We start from the raw sequence: 22,257 nt of genomic DNA on the forward strand, positions 1-22,257 counted from the left end.
TTCTTTCAAACAGTTTATTAAAGGAAAGGTGAAGCATCAGCTTTAAAATGTACAAAAAGAAATTTTATACTGAAAATGTACAATTTACAGTATTACTAATAAAACCGATCAAGGTAACACTCAAAATATAAAACTTATTAACTTCAAACTCAATTTCAAGCCCAACAAGGAGGTACCCAGACATGAAACCATTGTTTCACATTCTGCTACAATACTGCTGAAGAATTCAGATTTAAATAGATGACTGCACAGCCTAAGTTGATGCAGTGATGGTTTCAACCACGCAGTACCTATCGTCGCGACACTCAATCCACAGAACTATTTTGAGATCATTGACAATTTAGTTTGTAAACTGTACAAAATTAACCAAAATTGCATATTTCCACAACTGCTTACCAGTACTACCAAAAAGTCAAGACCTTTAAACTCTGTTCATCCAAGTTAATGGTTGGTAGATTAATAAATGAAGCGTGATCATTGAATTTAAAATCTACAGTTTTATCTACTTTTTAGATACGAACAGGTTAAAATGTTAATGCATTATTCTGCCCATTTACTGCAGTAGCCTTCCAATGTTTCTGCTACCATTTCATACAAGATTTTTTGATTAGGTGTAACTTCAATTGTCAATTTCTACATTGGAAATGCCAATTGATCCAAATTATGAAAAAACAATGTTAAAACTGTGATTGATGAAATTAATTATGACATTTTAAATATTATGATTAGACAGTGAAAAATGACATTAAAACATTTCGATTCTGCAGGTAAGTAATCAGAAGCAAGACAGATGGAACACTCTAGCACATTGGGTTAATCCTCCATAAAGTCAATTACTGAATTCTTCTGTATAAAATTAACATTATCTGTAAAAGTACATTTAGACAATTGTGAAAGTCAAAAAATGGGGTGTTCCTTACTACTGTTTACAGTAAATCGAGAATCAAGGGCAAAGGGGCATCAAAATTTAACTAATAAATGTGCTCTTAACCTAATTTTTTCACACTTCTGGAAGTGTACAGCATTGATTTATACAACCTTTCTGTAAATAAAACAGATTGTTAACTGTTGTCTAATAACGAACATTTCACAATCAACAGAACTTTAAAGAAGCTTTCCAAAGCCTCTAAACTTCACCTGTTGTGTTCCGAACATTAAAACCAAAAGCAAAATGCACAGGACTATGATAAGAGTGCACATCTCAACTTTCTGAAGTCAAACTCAAAGCAGCTAATGAGTAGTTTTCACAGTAAATAAGGCAGCTTTTATTATGAAAAGAAGTAGCTTGCTTTAGACATACACATAAGACCTTGGTAATAAAAAGGAAGGAAATCTCTGGATTATTCTGTTACCTCTGTTTTGCGGCAGCAATACTTCACATATCTAAAAAGCCCCCGCAGAACCTACTACCCATTTATACATGTATTGTATATAGTTCTTGCAATTGATTTCCAGTTACCCTTCCCACCCCCTCAATAAAATAAATGCATACCACAAAGAAACCAAACTCCAGTGTGAGAAAATTGCGTTGCTCCTAACCTAGTTTTTCAGCATTGCTGCCATCTGAAAAATTTATAAGCTAGAATTAAAAAACATAACATAAACTGCTGATCTCAAAAGTTCTTTATATTAAACTGTACAGCAGAAAAAAATTACAAAAACTCATAGGGATCTCTGTACTTTTGGTGTCATCTGCTGTATGTTCCACCCTATCTTTTTAAATATGCCTTCATGATTTCAATACAATTTATTCCTGGTTGATATATATAATAATTTCTTTTAATCCTACTGTCAGCACTCTTCAGCAGTGGCACAGTCTGTGAATCAGATCAATTTTGGGGGGGATTGGGGAGGGGGGGGGAAAGGGTAATTCCTCGAAGAAGTTGCCACATTTTTCAGTCCATAAGAATAATGTCTCAGAAACAGACAGTTAGTGCTTCCTTCTTCATGCTTCCCCATTTATCATAATCAAATCTTCATCAAGTTTATCCTTTGATAAAAAATAAATCAGATCTTGAATATGTAAAATTTAGTTTAAAAGTTGCCGTCACAGTATTTAGATCGCGGATTCTCTCTAGACGATGGAGTTCTTAAAAATATAAAACTTCCAGCAGTCTTTCAGAACATAGGCATTCCAAAGCCCTAAAGGAAAAGAAAAAAAAAAACTTCAGATTTGACAGTCGAGATAACTCAAAGTATAGGAAATTTTGAAATATTCAAATAAAAACACTTTATGTAAAACTAAGTTAAAATAAAACGGGTAGTAGTACAAAAACTAAATTTACCAATGTACATTTATAAATTCACAACATACAATAACAAAACAATATTAAACTTCCAAATCAGGACAACTAAATGTCCTTTGTTTAAGAAGGAACTGCAGATGCTGGAAAATCGAAGGTACACAAAAAAGCTGGAGAAACTCAACGGTGCAGCAGCATTTATGGAGCGAAGAAAATAGGCAACGTTTTGGGCCAAAACGTTGCCTATTTCCATCGCTCCATAGATGCAGCTGCACCCGCTGAGTTTCTCCAGCTTTTATGTGCACCAACTAAATGTTATCTTCTTTGCTGGTGCAAAGTGAATTAAGCATGTCAAGTTGGCAGGTTATCCACCAAATATGCTTGACATTCAATAGTCTCCAAGGTGTATAGTTTCAAGCTTAAAATTATTTTTTAACACCCAATAAAAAATAATCATGGTGATAAAGAGGAAATAATAGTTATAATTCTGACTTTAAAAATCGTTGCCAAGTCTAAAATATTAATGTAAATCATATACATAATTCAAAATGTAATAGACATTAAGGAGAACAATTCTGTCATACATAAATATAAAGCATTAAAAAGATGCATGGTTTAGGAAATTGATCGTGTCAATAATCCAAGGGAGGAAGCTCAAATCAGAATTCTCGTAGTGTTGCCTCTTCAAATAATTACAATATACTTTTATAAAAGTATGGTATTAGTAAAAAAAAAACACCTCAGAAGTAACCATTTTAATAGTGATAAGAAATGATAAATTAAGCCTAACTAGAAAACAATACTTTAACAATTTACTGTTAAGTAAACTACTATTCTTTGAAACTGCAAGTACATTTCACTCCCAAACCAAAAAAATTAAAGATGTTTGGTTGAGCACTTGTTTGAAGAACAAATAAATTCCAAATTCCAGTTTTTTTATTAATTCATTCGTGTTTTACTGTTGCTGTAAGAAATGTATTGATACACGGGCATAACTCCTCCAAATAATTCATCCTGGGTATTAGCAGCTATGATAGATGGCATTATTCTTTGATACCCACCGAATCGTCTTCCATTATGGCAGTAGAGTCAAAGAAATCCGGTCTGAGTTCAGCTCGCTCTCGTCTGTTTCGTGATGGAGGCTGTAAAAATAGTTCAGTTATTGCGATTACTGCTGAATAGCTTTAGTGTCAAAGTCTGAGTATAGTCGAGGATCTGAGATCAAAAAAAGCAAGGAAATACATTGATTCAGCTACAATAAGATATAAACATATTCAATTTATTTGGGAAAAGTAATGATGTGTAATAGGCCTGAATTACAGACCCCCCAAAGTGAAGATTAATTTATTTAATATCTGATTTTCTACATCCTGTAGATTGTATTAAATTAGAATAAGGAAGTGATTCCATTTAATAATTTAGTCAGGTACTGACATTTCTTAATCCATTTGAAATAGTTTATGCAATCCCAATGTTTTATAACCAAGACTGGCTAAAAAAAGACAAAAGTGTTGTCCTATTTAAACATGTTTCCTTTTCCAAGAACTGAACACTTTTTTAGCAATGGGAATGTTTTGAAATCAAACATTTATTTAGTTCTAAATAAAATTTCCTTTATTCCCGATGTGTGGCATCATATCACTGGCAACATTCATTACAAGTACAAACCTCTCAAACTGCCTAATTCTAATGAATTTTGAAACTAACCCATCCCATGATGAAAAGATGATAAATAAAAGATGGTAAAATGTGTAATAAAGTTAGAACAGGGTGAAAATACTCAAGTCAGGCACCATCTAAAGTGAGAGAAATAGCATTATTTCAATCATGGATCAGAAATGTTAATTGTTTTCTTCTTCATAAATGTTGGCTGGCCTGTTGCATATATTCAGTATTCTGCGCTTCCATTTCAAATGACAGTGCCCGCTAACTGTTGTAATTTCTATTAGACAATGAATCAATTGAAACTTTCATTAGTTGGCATAAGCATAGTTGGCATAGTTCTTTATATAGAGTTTATCATAAGCAGTCAATAAAATGCTTGGTAAATCAAACATCACTGTCTTCATATGTCAAAAGCAAATTATAAACACCTGTTTTTGTTTACACTCATTAAAATCCTCCAAAGTCACTATGGTGTCTTCCTCTATTATTGGAGATCAATTTTAGATATATATATAAATGACCACTGACCAGATCAATAACCATAGTGTCTTCAAATTCTTCATTCATATCTTCCAACTGTCCCCTTGATGACATCATTACATCTTCAAAAATTGGTTCTGCATCATCTTCCATTAAACTGTGGCTGCGGCTGTACAAAAAAAACCACAAAGAAAATTAAAATATTCAATAGGGTTGAATTATTTGTTTTTCAATACATTTTCAACAGTATGAAAAATTTTGCTGGGAAAGAAACGTCCTCTTTTAAGGAGGTTCCTCTTTTAAGCTAACAGGTAACCTCTGACTTTATCAGCCACTTGTTTTATAGTGCAGTCGTGCACATGAACAATGGCAGGTATTTCTGGGAATAATACAGAAGGTGCAGGATCAGTTCATTTAAGTAATCTTTAAAGAGCAACAGAAGATAACTAAAAAGGCAAAACGGGGAGAAAAGATGAGGTACGAAGGTAAGCTAGCCAAGAATATAAAGGTAAAAGCTTCCTTAGGTATGTGAAGAGGAAAAAATTAGTTAAGTTAGTTGGACCCTTGAAGACTGAAAAAGGTGAATTTATTATGGGGAACAAGGAAATAGCAGATGAGTTGAACAGGTACTTTGGATCCATCTTCTTTAAGGAGGACACAAACAATCTTCCTGATATACTAGTGGCCAGAGGATCTGGGGTGATGGAGGAACTGAAGGAAATGGTGTTGGGTAGACTGAAGGCTGATTAATCCCCAGGGCCTGATGGTCTGCATCCCAGGGTACTTAAGGAAGTGGCCCTAAAAAACGTGGACACATTGGTGATCATTTTCCAATGTTCTATAGATTCAGGATCAGTTCCTGTGGATTGCAGGGTAGCTAATGTTATCCCATTTTTTAAGAAAGGCGGGAGAGAGAAAACAGGGAATTATAGACCAGTTAGCCTGACATCGGTGGTGGGGATGATATTGGAGTCAATCATAAAAAATGAAATAGCGGCACATTTGGCTAGCAGTAACAGGGTCGCTCTGAGTCAGCATGGATTTACGGAGGGCAAATCGTGCTTGACTCATTTTTTGAGGATGTAACTAGGAAAATGGACAAGGGAGAGCCAGTGGATGTAGTGTACCTGGACTTTCGGAAAGCATTTGATAAGGCCCCACATAGGAGATTAGTGGGCAAAATTAGGGCACATGGTATTGGGGGTAGAGTGCTGAAATGGATAGAAAATTGATTGGCAGACAGGAAACAAAGAGTAGGGATTAACGGGTCCCTTTCAGAATGGCAGGCAGTGACTAGTGGGGTACAGCAAGGCTCTGTGCTGGGACCGCAGCAATTTACAATATACATCAATGATTTAGATGAATGGATTCAAAGTAACATTAGCAAATTTGCAGATGACACAAAGCTGGGTGGCAGTGTGAACTGTGAGGAGGATGCTATGAGAATGCAGGGTGACTTGGACAGGTTGGGTGAGTGGGCAGATGCATGGCAGATGCAGTTTAATGTGAATAAATGAGAGGTTATCCACTTTGGTAGCAAAAACAGGAAGGCAGATTATTATCTAAATGGTGTCAAGTTGGGAAAAGGGGAAGTACAACGGGATCTGGGGGTCCTTGTTCGATGAAAGTAAGCACGCAGGTACAGCAAGCAGTGAAGAAAGCGAATGGCATATTGGCCTTCATATCAAGAGGAGTTGAGTATAGGAGCAAAGAGGTCCTTTCTGCAGTTGTACAGGGCCATAATGAGACCACACCTGGAGTATTGTGTGCAGTTTTAGTCCCCTAATTTGTGGAAGGACATTCTTGATATTGAGGGAGTGCAGTGTAGGTTTACAAGGTTAATTCTTAGGATGGCTGGACTGTCATATGCTGAGAGAATGGAGCAGTTGGGTTTGTATACTCTGGAATTTAGAAGGATGAGAGGGAATCTTATTGAAGCACATATGATTATTAAGGGTTTGGACACGCTTGAAGCAGGAAACATGTTCCCGATGTGGGGGGAGTCCAGAACCAGGGGCCACAGTTTAAGAATAAGGAGTAAGCCATTTAGAACGGAGATGAGGAAACACTTTTTCACACAGAGAGTTGTGAGTCTGTGGAATTCTCTGCCTCAGAGGGTGGTGGAGGCAGGTTCTCTGGATACTTTCAAGAGAGAGCTAGATAGGGCTCTTAAAGATAGGGGATATGGGGAGAAGGCAGGAACGAGATACATTGGGGATGATTAGCCATGATCACATTGAATGGCGGTGCTATCTCAAAAGGCCGAGTGGCCTGCTCCTGCACCTATTTTCTTATCAAGGCACAATTGCCAGCAATGATAAATGGCTGCTTTATTAAGATGTCATTTGTCTTTAGAAAATCTACATTGAACATATTAAATTAATGTTTGCTGATGCAAACGCACAATCTAAAAATATTTATTTTATGTCAGATCAGAATTTTGGTAAGGAAAGTGCTTCCATGGTTATTGTAACATAGTAGCATGAATAATTAATTTGACATGAATAATCTCATCCTGACAACTATGCTGCTAGAAAGCAGTTTATAAACTTACACTGGTTGCCTTACACCACCTCGTGCCTTCATGTAGTTCATGGCCACTCTGTCTTTCCGGTGTGCCTCCTCCAGCTTGTGCTGGCCCAACCAGGTCATTTGCATCTGAGGACTAAAGAAAAGGTTTCATTTAAAAAAAAAATCTGACATTCTATGCTGAATCTCTAAGATTCTACAATGATAAAAGAACCCACGGATGGCTGAAAACAAAATTCAGGTACTCAATATGTGCACAATAGCACTTATGTGCCAATGAAATTCCACCAGAAATTCACTCACTTCTGTACAAAATCCGATTCCGAGCCACGTTCAGATTCCTGATCCTCCATATTGTGTTCTGCTGCTTGCCGAGGGTTTTCCCGCATAACTGTGGAAGTTAGTTGTGGAGTGTGCAGAACTGCTGGAGTTTGTATGGTATCATTCCTGTTCAACCATGTGCTATCCACATTCTCTTCTATAAAAACACGCAAAATACATAATATGGCCATTATTACTGCTGTATTCTGTTTCTGATTAATCCTATTCTGAACTAACACTGAGAAAGCTAATACATCATCATAGGAACTAATTATGTATTAATTCAAGAGGTATTTACTGAGAAGGCATAATTAAAAAATATTTATGGTTCTTGAAATGTTCTGTTTGCTCTGTACATTATCAACCCATTGAAAGTTGACCCGGAATTTTACAGATGGCTCCAAATACTTTTTTCTTTATTCATTCAAGGGATGGGAGCTGCTTTCCTAAACCACTGCAGTCCTGGACATATGGATATACCAATGGTCTTAGGGACTTCTAGGATTTTACAGCAATGGCGAAGACATGGCAATATATTTCCAAGTGTGGCTTGGAGGGCAACATTCAGGTGGTTTATCCATGCTTTCACTACCCATGTCCTTCCAACTGGTAGAAGTTGTGGGTCTGGAAGGTGCCATCGAAGGAGTTTTAGTGAGTTGCTGCACTGTATCCTGCAGATGGTGCATACTGCTGTTACTGTGCGTCGATGGTGAAGTGATTGAATGGTTGTGGGTAAGCATGCCTATGCAATGGGCTGCAATGTCTTATATGGTGTAAAACTTCAAGTGTTGCTGATAATCCACACATCCAGGCAAATGGAGATGATTCCATCACATTCCTAACTTGAGCCTTGTAAACCTTGGGAAGTGAGAATGTGAGTTACTCACCACAGGATTCCCAAGTTCTGATCTGTTCTTGTAATTTTGTCTCATTCACTATGGATACTACCTGACTTGCTGCATATTTGCAGCATTCTCTGCATCCATTTTAATTTGTGAATATTGAGATGAATGATTTCAACACTGATCTTTGCAGAGAGCTAGAAAAAGTGTTCACTAGTTACCGCTCTCTAACTTTCCATCCTTCAGCCACGTTCCAATTCAATGCTAACATATCAATGTCTGCCTACTACCATTTTAAACAAAAATCCCTGTTTAGGATGTCATTCAACATTTTTTGAGCATGTATTCATTTTCTTTTGTAAATTTCTCAAACACAATTCACATCGAGGCTGATTGAGAGTTTTAATTTTTAAATATTGCTTAGATTAAAATCTCTCAGAATTTCAGGGAAAGCAAGACTAGATTGAAGGTATATGTAGGAAGGAAATGCAGATGCTGGTTTACAACGAAGCTGGACACAAAATGTTGGAGTAACACAGCGGGACAGGCAGCATCTCTGGAGAGCCGAAATAGGTGATGTTTCGGGTTGAGACCCTTCTTCAGAAGGAACGCTGGCCTATCTCAGTTTGGATACTTCTCAGCAAATATTGTCTCTGTTTTACAATAAGCAAATAAATACAATATTTGTTGCATGTAAAATTAATGCTCATTGATGTTTCAACGTTTTAGGGCTATGCTTGTCAATTGTGCATTGTGTACATAGTTTACAAAAACTGGGAAGTTAATTATTTATGTTATTTAGACACAATAAAAACCACAAATGGGATCATTTTCAATCGTGAATAAGTGAAGTTTCTCCATAATTTAAGGGTGGTAATACTAAATGCTTTTGTTACTTACCTTCAGTTCGCCTCTTGCTGTGAGGAGGACGCCCTTTCTTACTACGTATTGATGAAGTTTTACTGCTGCTACCTGCACTAATCACTGACATCCTGTCATCGTCACCTCCAGTAAGCAATGAATTGCGATAGGAGATTAGGGGCAACCAAATATCCTCTCTTCTCTCCATCATTTGTTCAGACATGAATTTCTCCAGGTATGCATGCCTGCAGAAACCAAATACATAACTGTATTAACTGAACAGATAACTAAATTGTTTTTGACAATATTACATATCTATTTGCCACAGAAATACTGTGCAACATGTTTCATCATATGGCCCAGATATTCCTTAAATTAAAACATAATTCTGTTTGTAATAATGTATCTGTGCCTCATCATCCTTAAAACAAGACTATTGAACCAAATACATTGGGAGTTCAGAAAATTAGTTAACAATATTTTACTTACACAGTTTTTTTGTCTTGTCGCAGAAGCTTAGATGAGAATTCACTCAGAATTTCAAGAAACGCAAGATTTGATGGAGGGTAGTCTGGTCCATTTGGACTTGGATACTTAAAAGCAAATTCTATACCATCCCTGTTGCAAAATCAGATAAATGTTTTTTAGAGACGTTTGCGTGATCAGTTTTGGAATAACTAAGAAATGAACTAAAACAATTCTTCATGATAAACTGTTGAGGGACATTTCTGCATATCAACCAATGGCCATTTGCCAAAATATCCTCAGTATAGTTTGGGGCGGGGGGGGACACACTTAAAAAAGTAAAATTCACAATAGTGTGGGTAGAAATGGAAATTAATTTGGATCTTAAGTTTTAAGCAGTAGAGATTAATACAAGGATATTTTTCTTTTACAAGCTATGGCATATATGCACCAAATAAGATATACTGTTAAACTGGAACAGGTAGGGCTCATCGGGAATTAAAGAGTGTTAGTAACAAGGAAAAACTCAAAAAATCAACACCAAGTATAAACCCAATTTCTTTGCATTGTGCTAACCGTTTCTACTACCAAGTCAGACTAAACGAGACAAAGACTCCAAATGATTCATAAAATATAAAGCTGCTACAAATAGCATTAAAATATTAACTGACAGTGTTTTAGTCAACTACAATATAGTAGAGGTAGGAGTTGTAACACTCAGCTGCTACTCACTTGTGTAAGGTGGCAACAGCTTCCCTGGTCTTGATCTGGTCCAGTCCAAACGTAAGAGCAAACCGTCGTGCAAGCTCTTTAATACCACTGACGTGGGCTGATGATCTGTCAAGGTTAGGGCCTTGCTCCTGGACAAGCTCATTGAAGAGCTAAAATATAACGAGTGAAAGTTAGCATTTCATTGAAGTCATTTCAAAAATTGTTATTGAACATAAGAAAATCCTCACCTGCTGTAAGCTGAGAATAAGTGTCTTGGCACATTGGATTTTGTCGATTTGTCTGGTTTTACTTAGTGTCTCTTTTATGATGTCTCCATAATCATTGTAGTACTGTTTTAAAGAGATACACAAACATGAGGGCATGCTGGTTACTTTGACGAGGTTCTTTTATTTTTCCAAATACTACTACGTGAGAAAACTTCCAATAAACCACCAATTAATTCCATTCCAAGTGGCAGTCATTAATTCAATAACGTTTATATAATTTGCATTTAGGCAGAAACTGTGGCTAAAATCGCAGTGCGCCCCTCAAGTCAAACGAGTAAAAGCACAGCCTTTACGGAGTCTATTCTCTGTCTATTATGAAACAGTTGTGCTCAATTGTGGCAGTAATTAGAGGGGAAGATGTCACATTCCTATTCCAGTAAATCCTACCAAAAATTGAATAATAAAAGGTAATAACTTTAACTAAATGGTATTTAATTCTAATTTCAAGAAGAAAGAAATCCCTAAAATTACCTTCATATAGTGCTTGAAAATGTCTGCACCAGCATTCATATCCACAACATCATATATTATTAGCTTGCAAAATCCTGCCAGGAGGTTTCTTCTTTTGTGAAGAGCCTCAATCTTGTTTGCTTCATCCTCCTCATCTCCTTCTGAACACAAAAACGTAAAGAATGCTTAAAATTTACATTTTATTCTCATCTGTGCCATATTCCAATTGTTGCATTACAGGTACTACTGCCCCACACCCACTAGGGGGAAAAGAGCCAACAGTACAGCCATTTCCAGATTAAAACCTCAACTTACTTGAAACCAGTTGTAACTTATCTATCACTTATGTTGTTATGTTACTGAATGTCTAAAATGTTAAGAGCTCACATAAAGCAGCGATTTGTTTGAAGAAAAGGAATAGGTGATGTTTCGGGGTCGAGACCCTTCTTCTGACTGCGATGTCCAGAAAGGTCTCCACTCAAAACTTCTAGTCTGAAGGAGGGTCTCGACCCGGAACGTCACCTTTTCTTTTTCTCCAGAGATGCTGCCTGATCTGCTGAGTTACTCAAGCTATTTGTGCCTATCTTCAGTGTAAACCAGTATCTGCAGTTCTTTCCTACACTCCTTCATTTGTTTATTTTAATTGAGTGTCTAACTTTACTTCCACACAGACATTCTTACCCATGCTCTGGTTCTCCTCATCTTGATCAATAAATACATGATCCATTACAAAGCTGAGTAATTCTGACTGGAGCCCAGTATCTGGGTTGTAAACAAGGGGTTTGAGTCCATCCCTGCCACCAGTTATCAACTGGTGACTAAATATCATCAGAAGATCACAAAGCAACATGAATGCCTATATAAAAAAAAAGAAAGGATTTATAATGCATGTTAAAGTTACACTTTGTATCCTCAATTCTTTAGCTAGATTTATCACAAAGCTCATTTGATTTTGTTGAAAATAATTACTACTGAAGAATAAATAAATGCAAACTAAATCTGCACAACTCAGTCTTCCAAAGCCTTATTTCCCTTTTGGGTAAAAACATTCAATATAAGTGTAACTTTAAATAGTGTAATCGGCCCACCAATTTATCATTATTACCCATAAAATGTGTTACAACTAATGAATGGATTTATTTACCTGCTCTTTGACAGAAGGGTTGACATTTGTCAAACAATGTTGACAGACGATACAAAATGCTTTCACTGTTTTTCTCAAACCAAGCAGTTCTTCCTGAAAGAGAATTTAATAGTAATTTTAATTTATATAACAATATCCTATTGCAATGACTACCACAGCTCAAGGATGCAAAAAATAACCTTGACCATTCTCTGCATGTTATGTTAGTTGTATTACACTGACATTGCACATTTTGCATGCTATCAAGACCCGACCAAAGGAGATGATGCAAAATGATAGCAGCTCAAAATGTTATTAAATTATGTCTTCCCTTCTACAGCACCTCCATCCTACTATCTTGGCTTTTCTCCCCTCCACTGTTTCCCTCCTGCTATTATCAGCAGCATAAACTTGTGAGTGTCTCAACAGGACATACCAAATAATTAGTGAAGTACATTAATCAACAGTTTCAGGACGTCAAAAAAATGTTTTCTCCTCCCCCCTTATTCTCCAAAGCAGATGCATCCCAGAACACACTATTGTTAGCTGTCACTCAGTCTGCTACACCAGCATTCTTCCTGGTTTTAAATTAGTTCTTTTGATTTCAAATCTCCTCCCTGCTGTGCTGGGTAATGGTGCTTTTGCAAATCAGCAGTAAAAGCTGAGGCTGAAAGACGCAGATTGTTATTTAAATAATTACAGCAATGGAGAGGCAGCATGCATTAAATACCAGCTCCTGTACTGCATTGTTCCACTCTTCTCTGGTCTTTCTGCAGAGTGGTATTTAAACACAATCTCTTACTTTCAACTTAATCTTAGGCTACATCTGCTGCCATTAACTAGAAAACAGTCAAACAGTAAAACACAGAATGAGAAGCTTTCAATCCTGCAATGAAAGGGTTTTCAATGTTGTCCATTAAAATTCTCAGCTGTGCAAGTAGATGCAGACAAACCCAGTAAAGCACTGACTGGAGCAATTTTTACCACAATTGAACTCCAGGAAAGCAGGGTCTACATTTTTCATTGTATGAATGACTAAGAGGCAATAAAAGAAACAATATTGGAACTGCTTATTCTTTCCCAGCACCTCAAAAATGTCCATGCCCAGGCTCAATGATTGAATTGTTATTATCAGATGTACAATTGCATTTTCAACAACGATAGTGTGTGTGCTGCACTGCCGATGTAGCCCATTGATACACAAACAAAACTTTTAGTAAATGGAAATTTAAAAACGTAGAAACTGGGAATCTAGAAAACCCCCAGAATTGCTGCATCCAGCAGGCCAGTCACCATCTGTGAAAAGCGAAATAGTTAATGTTTCAGGTTGGGACCCTTGCTGAAGAGGTCTTAATCTTTCAGTTGGCCTCTTACGGTCAAATTCTCAGATGACTGCAACGATTTTTAACTTCTAAACAAAGAATCTCAGTGATTCTGTAATTGACGGCAAATAACTGACATTCACTATTTGATTTTGAAAAATCATCTGGCTAAGACCCTGTGTAATTATGACCAACATTGTAGATTTAAATTGCTGTTCTTTTAGTAAAATTATCTTGTACAGATCAGCAGAGAGAACAGTAGTTTACTAACACAGATTTAATTTTCTTGAACAACCTGCAAAATGGATTAAGTGCTGGAGGTATCACACAATGTAAAAGCACAAAGAAAAAAAGAAGTAAAAATCATTTAAGCATCCCGAAACATCGATATTAAACAATTACTTTCAATAAAACTGTTAATCAATGCATCTTTCCAGAACTGACACAAATCTATTTGGAAATCTTAAAATATCAGCACATGACAATGCAATATAATTGCACAGTCACAGTGTTAAGTTGCAGAGCAAAATGGGCTGCTGTAGTTTCAGAGCAACAGAAATATTCTTATACAAATTTCAGTCAACAAATTAAGTGTTAAGAAAGATTTGACATAACCACCATTTCAGGAACAATTTCATGGTTTAAAAGAATAAGTTTTAAAAGTATTTAGGTTTCAAAAATAATATCATCAGTATTGTTGACCATCAGACTGTTTCCTCACCTTAGTTGGGGAACTATCTGCTATTTTGACAAGCTGCCACAGGATTGAATAGTGGCAGCACTGCAGTGCCTGGACCACTATCTAAATCAATAAAACAAACAAAACAGTGATTAAACTTGATCATTCATGTCCTTGTGGACAAGGAGAAAAATAGTTTCAATAACATGGAAAAATGTTCACAATACAATATTGAATGAAGGACGATATTAAAAGATGTGAACAGACACACAAAACATTTGTCATTTTCTTGATGTTATATTTAAATTTCACACTGTATCTCATTTCTATTTAAGCACCTTTTATGCTCGTGGTAAGCACTCAAGCAGCAGGTAAGTATTCAACCACTCAAATGTTTCAAAACAATAGAAAATACTTCAGATAACAAAAATATTCGCAGACAGTTTTAAGTATTTTATTAAGAAATTCTTACCTGCTCTGGCATAGATCCCAGTTCAATTCCACTTTTCAGAAGCCTGTAGCAGTTTCCAAACAGTTCCCATTTTGTGAGATCATGAGCACTAACAAAAAAGAAAATATTACATTAAAGCAAAAAAAAAAAACCGCCCATTTAGGTTCAGTGTTCTCTGGTCATTTAAAAATATATTTAAGCTGAGAAATAACACTTGTAAACTACAAATGTATTTTCATAGGGAACAATTACGCTTTCTAAAAGCAACACAAAGTCTCAAACATTCTGATAACTCATTACTGCTAATAATCAACCAATTACATAAAGGACAGAAATGACTTAAATGGGGAAAAAATTATAAATTCAAATTATAATCCCATATGTTGTACCCCATTTTATCCCATAAAATTAACTTTTTCTAAAGTGTTCTGATAACAATTATAGTTAACATGTGACAGGCATGCCAGCAATAATTCTGTAAATTACATCACACAAACAAAGCTTGGACGGAATACAAAATGTGTTCCCTTTTATTACAATTTTGAATATTCAATTAACGCTGTTAACATACCATCAGTATATTTTCTGAACATTCTTTCAATTTAGTATCTAATATTTTGCTCACAACAGGCTAACTGCTTTAGAAGACCATTAGTTATATATTTCTGGATACCAGGGAAAGGTACTTGTTCTGTGGCTACTGGTTAAACGCTGCACGTGGTAGAAATGTGTGAATGTATGTCAATGTAAGGTTTCCATGTAAATGTGAGTCTTAAATTTGCAGCCCAATATTTTAATACAACTTCCCAGATGCAATCCACTAGTGGACTTCCCAACGTGCACATGAGGAAAACTGTGATAGCATAACTCGCATTATGTTAAACCATGCAGGATTCATGAAGCTATTAATTAGTTTTGATTTATTGTTGTCGTGTACTACGGTACAGTAAATAACTTTGTATTGCATGTTATCCAGACAAATCATGCCATACACATGTACATTATGTTGTGCAAAAGAGAATATAAATAGAGTTCAGAATATGGTGTTACAGCCACAGGAAAAGTGCAGATAATAAAAAGTACAAGGGCTGCAACAAGCTAGATTGAGAATGTTTCCTTGGCATATGAAAGAACCGTTCAAAAGACTGTCCACACAGCATCCTGAAGTCAATGACTGATTACTTAATTTTCCTGACAATGAGGGAAATTTTGTTGTCCTGATACCATGCTTGTCACTGCTTGTATCCCTTCATTATCACCTCTGCCACAGCTAACAATGGACCATTGTGGGCTCCACCTTTTTTGAGACCTCAGTGCCGGCTGTTTGTTCTGTACCTTTTCAAACCCTAGTTTCCCTTTAACCTGGCACTCAGACTGAAGAAGGGTATTCGAAAAGTCACCTATTCATTTTCTCCAGAGATGCTGTCTGTGTCTGAGTTACTCCACCATTTTGTGTCTTTCTTTGGTGCAACCAGCATCTGCAGTCCCTTCCTACGCCATGCTACTACTCCCTTTCTCCTTCTTGTCCTCACCTTGTATCTTGTGGTCGTCACTTCCGAAGAGTCCACCAGGGACTCTACTGGAAGTTGGACAATTTTATACTGGACAATTTTTACATTTATCAAGCCAATTAACCTACAAACTTGTACGTCTTTGGAATGCGAGAAGAAACCGAAGACCTCGGAGAAAACCCACGCAGGTCATGAGGAGAACGTACAAACTCTGTACAGACAGCACCCGTAATCGGGATAGAACCTGGGTCTCCGTCGCTGCATTCGCTGTAAGGCAGCAACTCTACTGCTGCACAACCGTGAATGCCTGTCACCACTGTTTGAGACCCAGCCTATTTCAATGCTGTCATCTACAAACTTATAAATGGAGTTAAAACAGAATTTGGTCACACAGTTGTGAGTGTACAGCGAATATAGCAAGGGGCAGAGAAGAACCTGGAAGACATTGGTGCTGAGAATTATCATCTAGGATGCTTTGGTTTATATCCTTACTGTCAATAAGAAAAATGTTTGCTTGTGCTTTTAATAATTTAAGTGTTTTGGAGTGATTTAATTTATTTCTGGAAAGTTCTGCCTTCCTGACCTATATGGATTTGTACGTAGCCTTATAAGCTGCCAACTATAAATTCAGAAGGTTCAGAAGCAAGTGTGGGCAGCAAAGTGTTTTCAGAAATTTCAGGCATGTAGGTTTATTAATTTTTATCACTCCAAAACGCACCTCACGACATCGAAAGATTCCAACAATGACCATCTTTCCCAATGTAAATCCTGGGCAAAGAGCCTCTCTTCCTGTGACTAAGTGAAGCCAAACTGTGGCTGATTCTAGGTGGTGTGAAATCAGACGGTGGTCACCTGTCCCGAGTGAAACAATCGAGCCCTCACCATTTCGGTGAATGTTGCACCAAAGCCACATTCCACTTGACCCAAACCACTAAAATTCTCCATCAGCCTAAAAACACAAAGTTCTTACGGCACATAAAAACCTTGTTCTTACGTACTTGTGGAAGGCAGTTAATCTCTTCAAAGTAGAAAGGACATTGTAAATGTCATCATCGTCAGCTTCTTCACCCTACAGAGATAAAAGTTTCAGTATTAAAAACTATAAAATACTCTTGACGTGATTATTTACTACATACATTCCTCTTTCATTTGAACTCCCAAAATGCATCATCACCTCACACCTATCCACATTCAAATTCTTTCTGCCAGTTTTCTGCCTGATTTCCAACTACATCCTAGGTAGACACAAAATGTTGGAATAAATCGAAGGTAGGCTTCTTCGTCTGAAGAAGGAGCTCGACCCTGTAGCGGCAGATTATCATATCTTTCAGGTAATTAGCACCCTAGCCGCTATTTGGATGAGAATGGTTGAAGGGGGTGTCTTCTAATGCTTTATTGTTGCTAGAAAAAAGTGAGATACATCCAAGTTTCTTCTGACTCGTTACTACAATCTACTTCGAACTCCAGCTTATTACTTTAGACATTAGTAAACTCCTCGTGTGTCCGTAACACTGGCAAGATCTGGCATGATCTCCTTTAGTTCTCCCATGGACCTCACATGGCCCGCATGACCTCACATGGTAGAAGGGTTAACCTTCCCCATGGTCTCTCCAAACTAATCTAAAAACTAAACTTCTGCGCAAGCATCTAAGCTCCAAACACGCCCAAAAACATGTCATAAATCCCACCCACAATATAACGGGCAGGATAAAATTTAAAGGCACATGCCATCCTAAATGACATGCAAAACAGGCCAAATGGCCACTACAGACCAGAAATGTCACCCATTCCTTCTCTCCAGAGATGCTGCCTGTCCCACTGAGTTACTCCAGCATTTTGTCTACCTTCAATTTAAACCAGCATCTGCAGTTCTTTTACACATTTGATCAACATCATATATCTTTTGACAACTTTCCTCACTATCCACTTCAGCAATTTTTGTGTCCTCTCCAAACTTTCAAATCAGACCACGTACATTTTCACCCAGATTATTACAAACCATGTCTCAACATTGACCCTCCAGTGTGAAAAATACTACCCTGTCTTCTATGACCAAACCAATTTTGTATCCCATTTACCAACTCACAACGGATCGCATGCTACTTGATCGACAGGACCAGCCTACCACAAAGAATCTTATCAAATGCTTTATTGAAGTCCATGTTTATCAAAATCCACTGCCCTATCCTCAATCATCTTTGGCACGACAAAATTAAAAATTATCAGAATTTCAAATCATAATAATTAGAATTTATATTACAATCAACATATTGCCAATATACTTTTAATTGCACTATGCCATATGAAACAAGTCAAGTACGTATTCATAAAAACTCAGTCACATAACTCAAATCTTTGCATTCAATTTGATGCAGGAAGCGGTCCTTACATTTCTACCACCTTTAAGCAGATTATTTATTTATTTATTGTTAGAATTTGCACTCACCTCCTGTAATAAGTCTTCAACTGACTGGCTGAATCGTTCGACCAGCTCATCAATCATCTGACTGCGTGCAATGTTAACACGGTTCTGGATGGTGTATTCTTCACTGCACAGAATGTTATACGTTTTGCTGCAAGATTCCAGAACATCTGATTCTATGTGTTTCTCAACAACAAACTTGGTTTGTTTTAATAATGCATCTAAATGCTGGAAGGGAAAAATGTGAAGTAAGAACAAGTTCCTCATTTAAAAAGATAATTTCAAGTTCTTATGCAGGATTAGTCTCTTTCACTATATATACTTATTACAACATGGGAGGCAGCTATTTGGCCCATCGATGTGATGTTGGTTCCCAGCAGAGCAATCTATTGCCCACTCTCCTAATTTCCCTGTAGCCCAATATTTCACTCTCTCTGATATGCCCACCACGCCCCATGATTTTTTTAGTCACCTCAGGACAGGAAGGGGTCATTTACGGTAGTCAATGAATGTACCAGTCATGTTTGGGATGTAAGAGATGACTAGTGCCCCCAGCAGAAATCCATGATGTCACAGAAACAATGCCCAATTCCATGGTCAGGGGAAAACCCTGTTCCCAGACAGCAAATTCTCTACATTGACTTTAAACTATTTTAAGGATATTCTAACGTAAAGTTGTTCACATACACTTTCTCTTTGAGGCTACACGCCTGGCCTATACATCGCTCACATGGTTTGAATGTGAAATCCTATCTTGTCATTTAGAGCAGGGATCCAATGTGGAACACTCTCACATCAGATACATGAACAGAACCTAAACATTGTCTGCATCTTCAAAACAAACTTCTTCAGCTGGATAAATGGGATATTTTGGACCTGAAATTACTTCAACTATTCTAAACAGCTTTCACTGATTAAAGCAGCAGCCTCACTTACAGTACAGGGATTGAACATTTTTTCTGTCTTCACGATATTCACCCCAAAATTTAAACCACATTGTTTGCTGTTTACTTTCACAGTAAATTCATGTTGAGATCACAAACATCAGCTTGGCGTGCAACGCGTCATTCAAGGCAGATAGCATACAATCTCTTTAGACAGTCCATACTTCTCCTTAAGGAAATAAAAATTTAATACATGCCCAAATTTTGGAATATACTACAGTTAAGCTCTTGCTTATCAGTATAGTGTAGTTTCACACTGGTGCTGAAACACCACCGGGAGAGCTATTCTTCCATAATATAATTTAGGTATATGAGTATAAGAAAATAAACAGAAAGTTCCAGGTTCAATTTCAGTTTTTGATCTCACCAATTCTAGAGATAGAATTCCCAATTGTCATTTAATGTGTGATAAATGTAGAAGACGGAATGTATTATAGAATAATTCCAGTTTTCCCTTACCTTTTCCATTCTTCCAGTGCTATAAAGCTCCAAGTCAAAGTACTGAGGGATTTGCAATAAATTTGCCACTTTTTCAGAATCGACTGAGTACTGGAACACAGAAGAAGTGTCTAAAGTCCATAAAATGGACATTCCAAAGTAACATCATCTTATAACTTATGAATTATCATCTGGATGTTCAAAACTATACAGAAAGTGTTACCTTTGCCAGCAGCACAGGAAGTGCTACGATGAATTGTTCCGTCAACTTAATCCGGTCATCTATTTGTGTCTTTCTCTCTTTTGCAGTCAGTACCTGCAGAGAAGTGGTATTGCAACATTCCAAGTCTCATCTTTCAGCAAGGATTAATGTTCAAATAGGTAACTGTAGCAGAATGGATTTATAGTTTCCTTTTCAAAAAAATTACCTAGTTAAGTTTGTTATGACATCTGGTACATCTGATCTACTCAAAAAAATGTTGAACACCATGCTAAACTTTGGCAACCAAAGAACAGGGATATTGCAATTTAGAAAACAACAAATGCTTTTCAGAACTTCTGGGATTGGACAGAAATGTGCATCATTGTCACCTGCAAGATCACAATGTAAATTTATAATCAGATTATCCAGAACATATCAAGTTATGAAATGGCCCACAGAGGATCTTGAATGAACAATTACACTAAGTGTTTCCGTTTGCACAATCTTTTCCTCTCAATTGTGATTACGCAAATAAAATAAACTAACTGGCATTTATATCCACAGGGTCCTGGTTATTAATTACAACTGAAATGTTGTTTTCTTATTTTAAATATAGTCACCACTCAACACCAGTAAACAAGCTGTACTCTATTGATTTATGCTAAATGCTAAAAATATTTTGCATTAAATAAAATATGAATCAAACAATGCAAGATGATTTGTTTCAACTGTTTTTCTTCAGTGGTGAAGAATACTTACCCTTTTGCCTGTTCCTCTTCCAACAGGAGGGTGTGCCTCTGCAGCTTGTCGAATTGTACAGACCATCAGCTCCATAAGTGCAGTCTCCTGCCTATCAGTCATACCTAGCAAAGATCAAGCAATTCAACATAATTTTTGTACCTTTCAAGGCATACACGTATGTAACTTATGTAATTATGTAAAACATTAAGAATATTTCTGAATTTACCTTCTTCTCCTTGTATAGGTTCTTCCAGAAGCAGCTCTACCATACATTCCCAATCTTTCAGAAGTTCCTGGGAGCTTTCCCACAGACTATCCACTAGATATGCTGCGTGTTCATGCAGCTAAAATGTAATTTGGAAAACAAAAGGAATTAATTGGATGGTATAATAACGTTTTATTTATTTCAGAATATGCATGCTTTTGAGTTTTTTTATGATTGAAGTATGTAACATCGAACATTCAAATGAACGCTGCTATAAAAAGATATTAATCCTCTTACCTAGTAATAGGATGTTTTGTAGTTATCATTCATTTACAATACCCAAACAAATAACTCATGGGATTTCAATACAAACTTCAATGGATTAGTATGAAATGGCCTAATATTAACTGTGGCCCTTCCCCTTGGAACCTTCACATTTGTTTCCAACTTAAAATATTCTATCTAAAGTCAGAGCACTAAGTTCCTTTGTTCGGGTGCTGCTCCCTGAATCCTGGAATTGAAGAGACCCGATGAAATAGTTAAAAGAATGTGAAAGACATAGACAAAGTAGTAAGTTCTATGATTGAATGAGGATTCACACTCTCTCTTAAGATGTGGGGATCTTAACTCTCTCTCTTGGCAGTCGATTAAGATCACTGCATTTAGCATCCTAAAGCAGCCAACCACCTGCTGATAAGGTATGCTGAAGTACACCCTGCAAGTGAAATCTGACATCTTGAGTTCTTCCCTGGTCTGAAGCTACTCGCCTCAAGTAACATTTTTTTCATAAAAACTCCTCATTCCCACCGTGATGCATCTTACGATTAGAATTGTCCCACAGCCTTTTCAGTACAGCTCTTGAAGGAATTATTCATTCCTTTTTTAGAACATAGTTGGTAGATAGTTGCATCTATGACATTTCCAACAGCAAAAACATTTCCTCAATTCATAGATCACATTTCAATGCTACATAAGAGGAGTTCGACCCAGGTTTAGAAGCAAAATTGAGGACAACTGACCAAATTCCACAAATTTTAAACACCAAAAAAACAATACATTGCACGCTCATAAAATGAGTTGTTATTATCATTAAATTTAAAAAAATCTATAAATGTATAACTTATGCCTATATCCTAGCGGGGAAATTTGCAAAGGCAGCTGGGGAGACTTTAAACTAGAATGGTTGGGGCGAGGGACTCAAATAGCGAAAGGTAGTAGACAGAATGGGAGGCAGGAAGCAGAAATGGGAAGCACTCGGACACAAGAGGAGAAAGAAAAAAAAGGAAATAAACAGAGAATAAGAGACGGGGGTTTTCTTAAATGTGCATATTTTAATGCTAGGAGCATTGTAAGAAAGGTGGATGA

The 22,257-nt window shown here is 36.8% G+C and overlaps 1 protein-coding gene across 1 annotated transcript in view; it reads right to left on the reverse strand.

Annotated features, from left to right (window-relative positions):
* stag1a (stromal antigen 1a) overlaps positions 1–22,257 on the reverse strand; it is a 210,520-nt gene continuing 188,263 nt past the window's right edge. The window contains exons 15-34 of the mRNA XM_055646184.1: positions 20,914–21,031; positions 20,706–20,809; positions 19,968–20,060; positions 19,766–19,855; positions 18,387–18,590; positions 16,939–17,009; positions 14,451–14,538; positions 14,021–14,101; positions 11,999–12,091; positions 11,536–11,710; positions 10,876–11,015; positions 10,366–10,467; positions 10,139–10,287; positions 9,431–9,559; positions 8,981–9,186; positions 7,221–7,395; positions 6,943–7,053; positions 4,437–4,557; positions 3,305–3,385; positions 1–2,142 (exon numbers count right to left, since the gene is read on the reverse strand). Coding sequence (XP_055502159.1) covers positions 2,119–2,142; positions 3,305–3,385; positions 4,437–4,557; positions 6,943–7,053; positions 7,221–7,395; positions 8,981–9,186; positions 9,431–9,559; positions 10,139–10,287; positions 10,366–10,467; positions 10,876–11,015; positions 11,536–11,710; positions 11,999–12,091; positions 14,021–14,101; positions 14,451–14,538; positions 16,939–17,009; positions 18,387–18,590; positions 19,766–19,855; positions 19,968–20,060; positions 20,706–20,809; positions 20,914–21,031 — 2,355 coding nt within the window. The 3' untranslated portion in view covers positions 1–2,118. The remainder of the gene's footprint in view (positions 2,143–3,304; positions 3,386–4,436; positions 4,558–6,942; positions 7,054–7,220; positions 7,396–8,980; positions 9,187–9,430; positions 9,560–10,138; positions 10,288–10,365; positions 10,468–10,875; positions 11,016–11,535; positions 11,711–11,998; positions 12,092–14,020; positions 14,102–14,450; positions 14,539–16,938; positions 17,010–18,386; positions 18,591–19,765; positions 19,856–19,967; positions 20,061–20,705; positions 20,810–20,913; positions 21,032–22,257) is intronic.

Source organism: Leucoraja erinacea, chromosome 14 (assembly GCF_028641065.1).
Source record: "Leucoraja erinacea ecotype New England chromosome 14, Leri_hhj_1, whole genome shotgun sequence".
Classification (NCBI taxonomy): Eukaryota; Metazoa; Chordata; class Chondrichthyes; order Rajiformes; family Rajidae; genus Leucoraja; species Leucoraja erinaceus.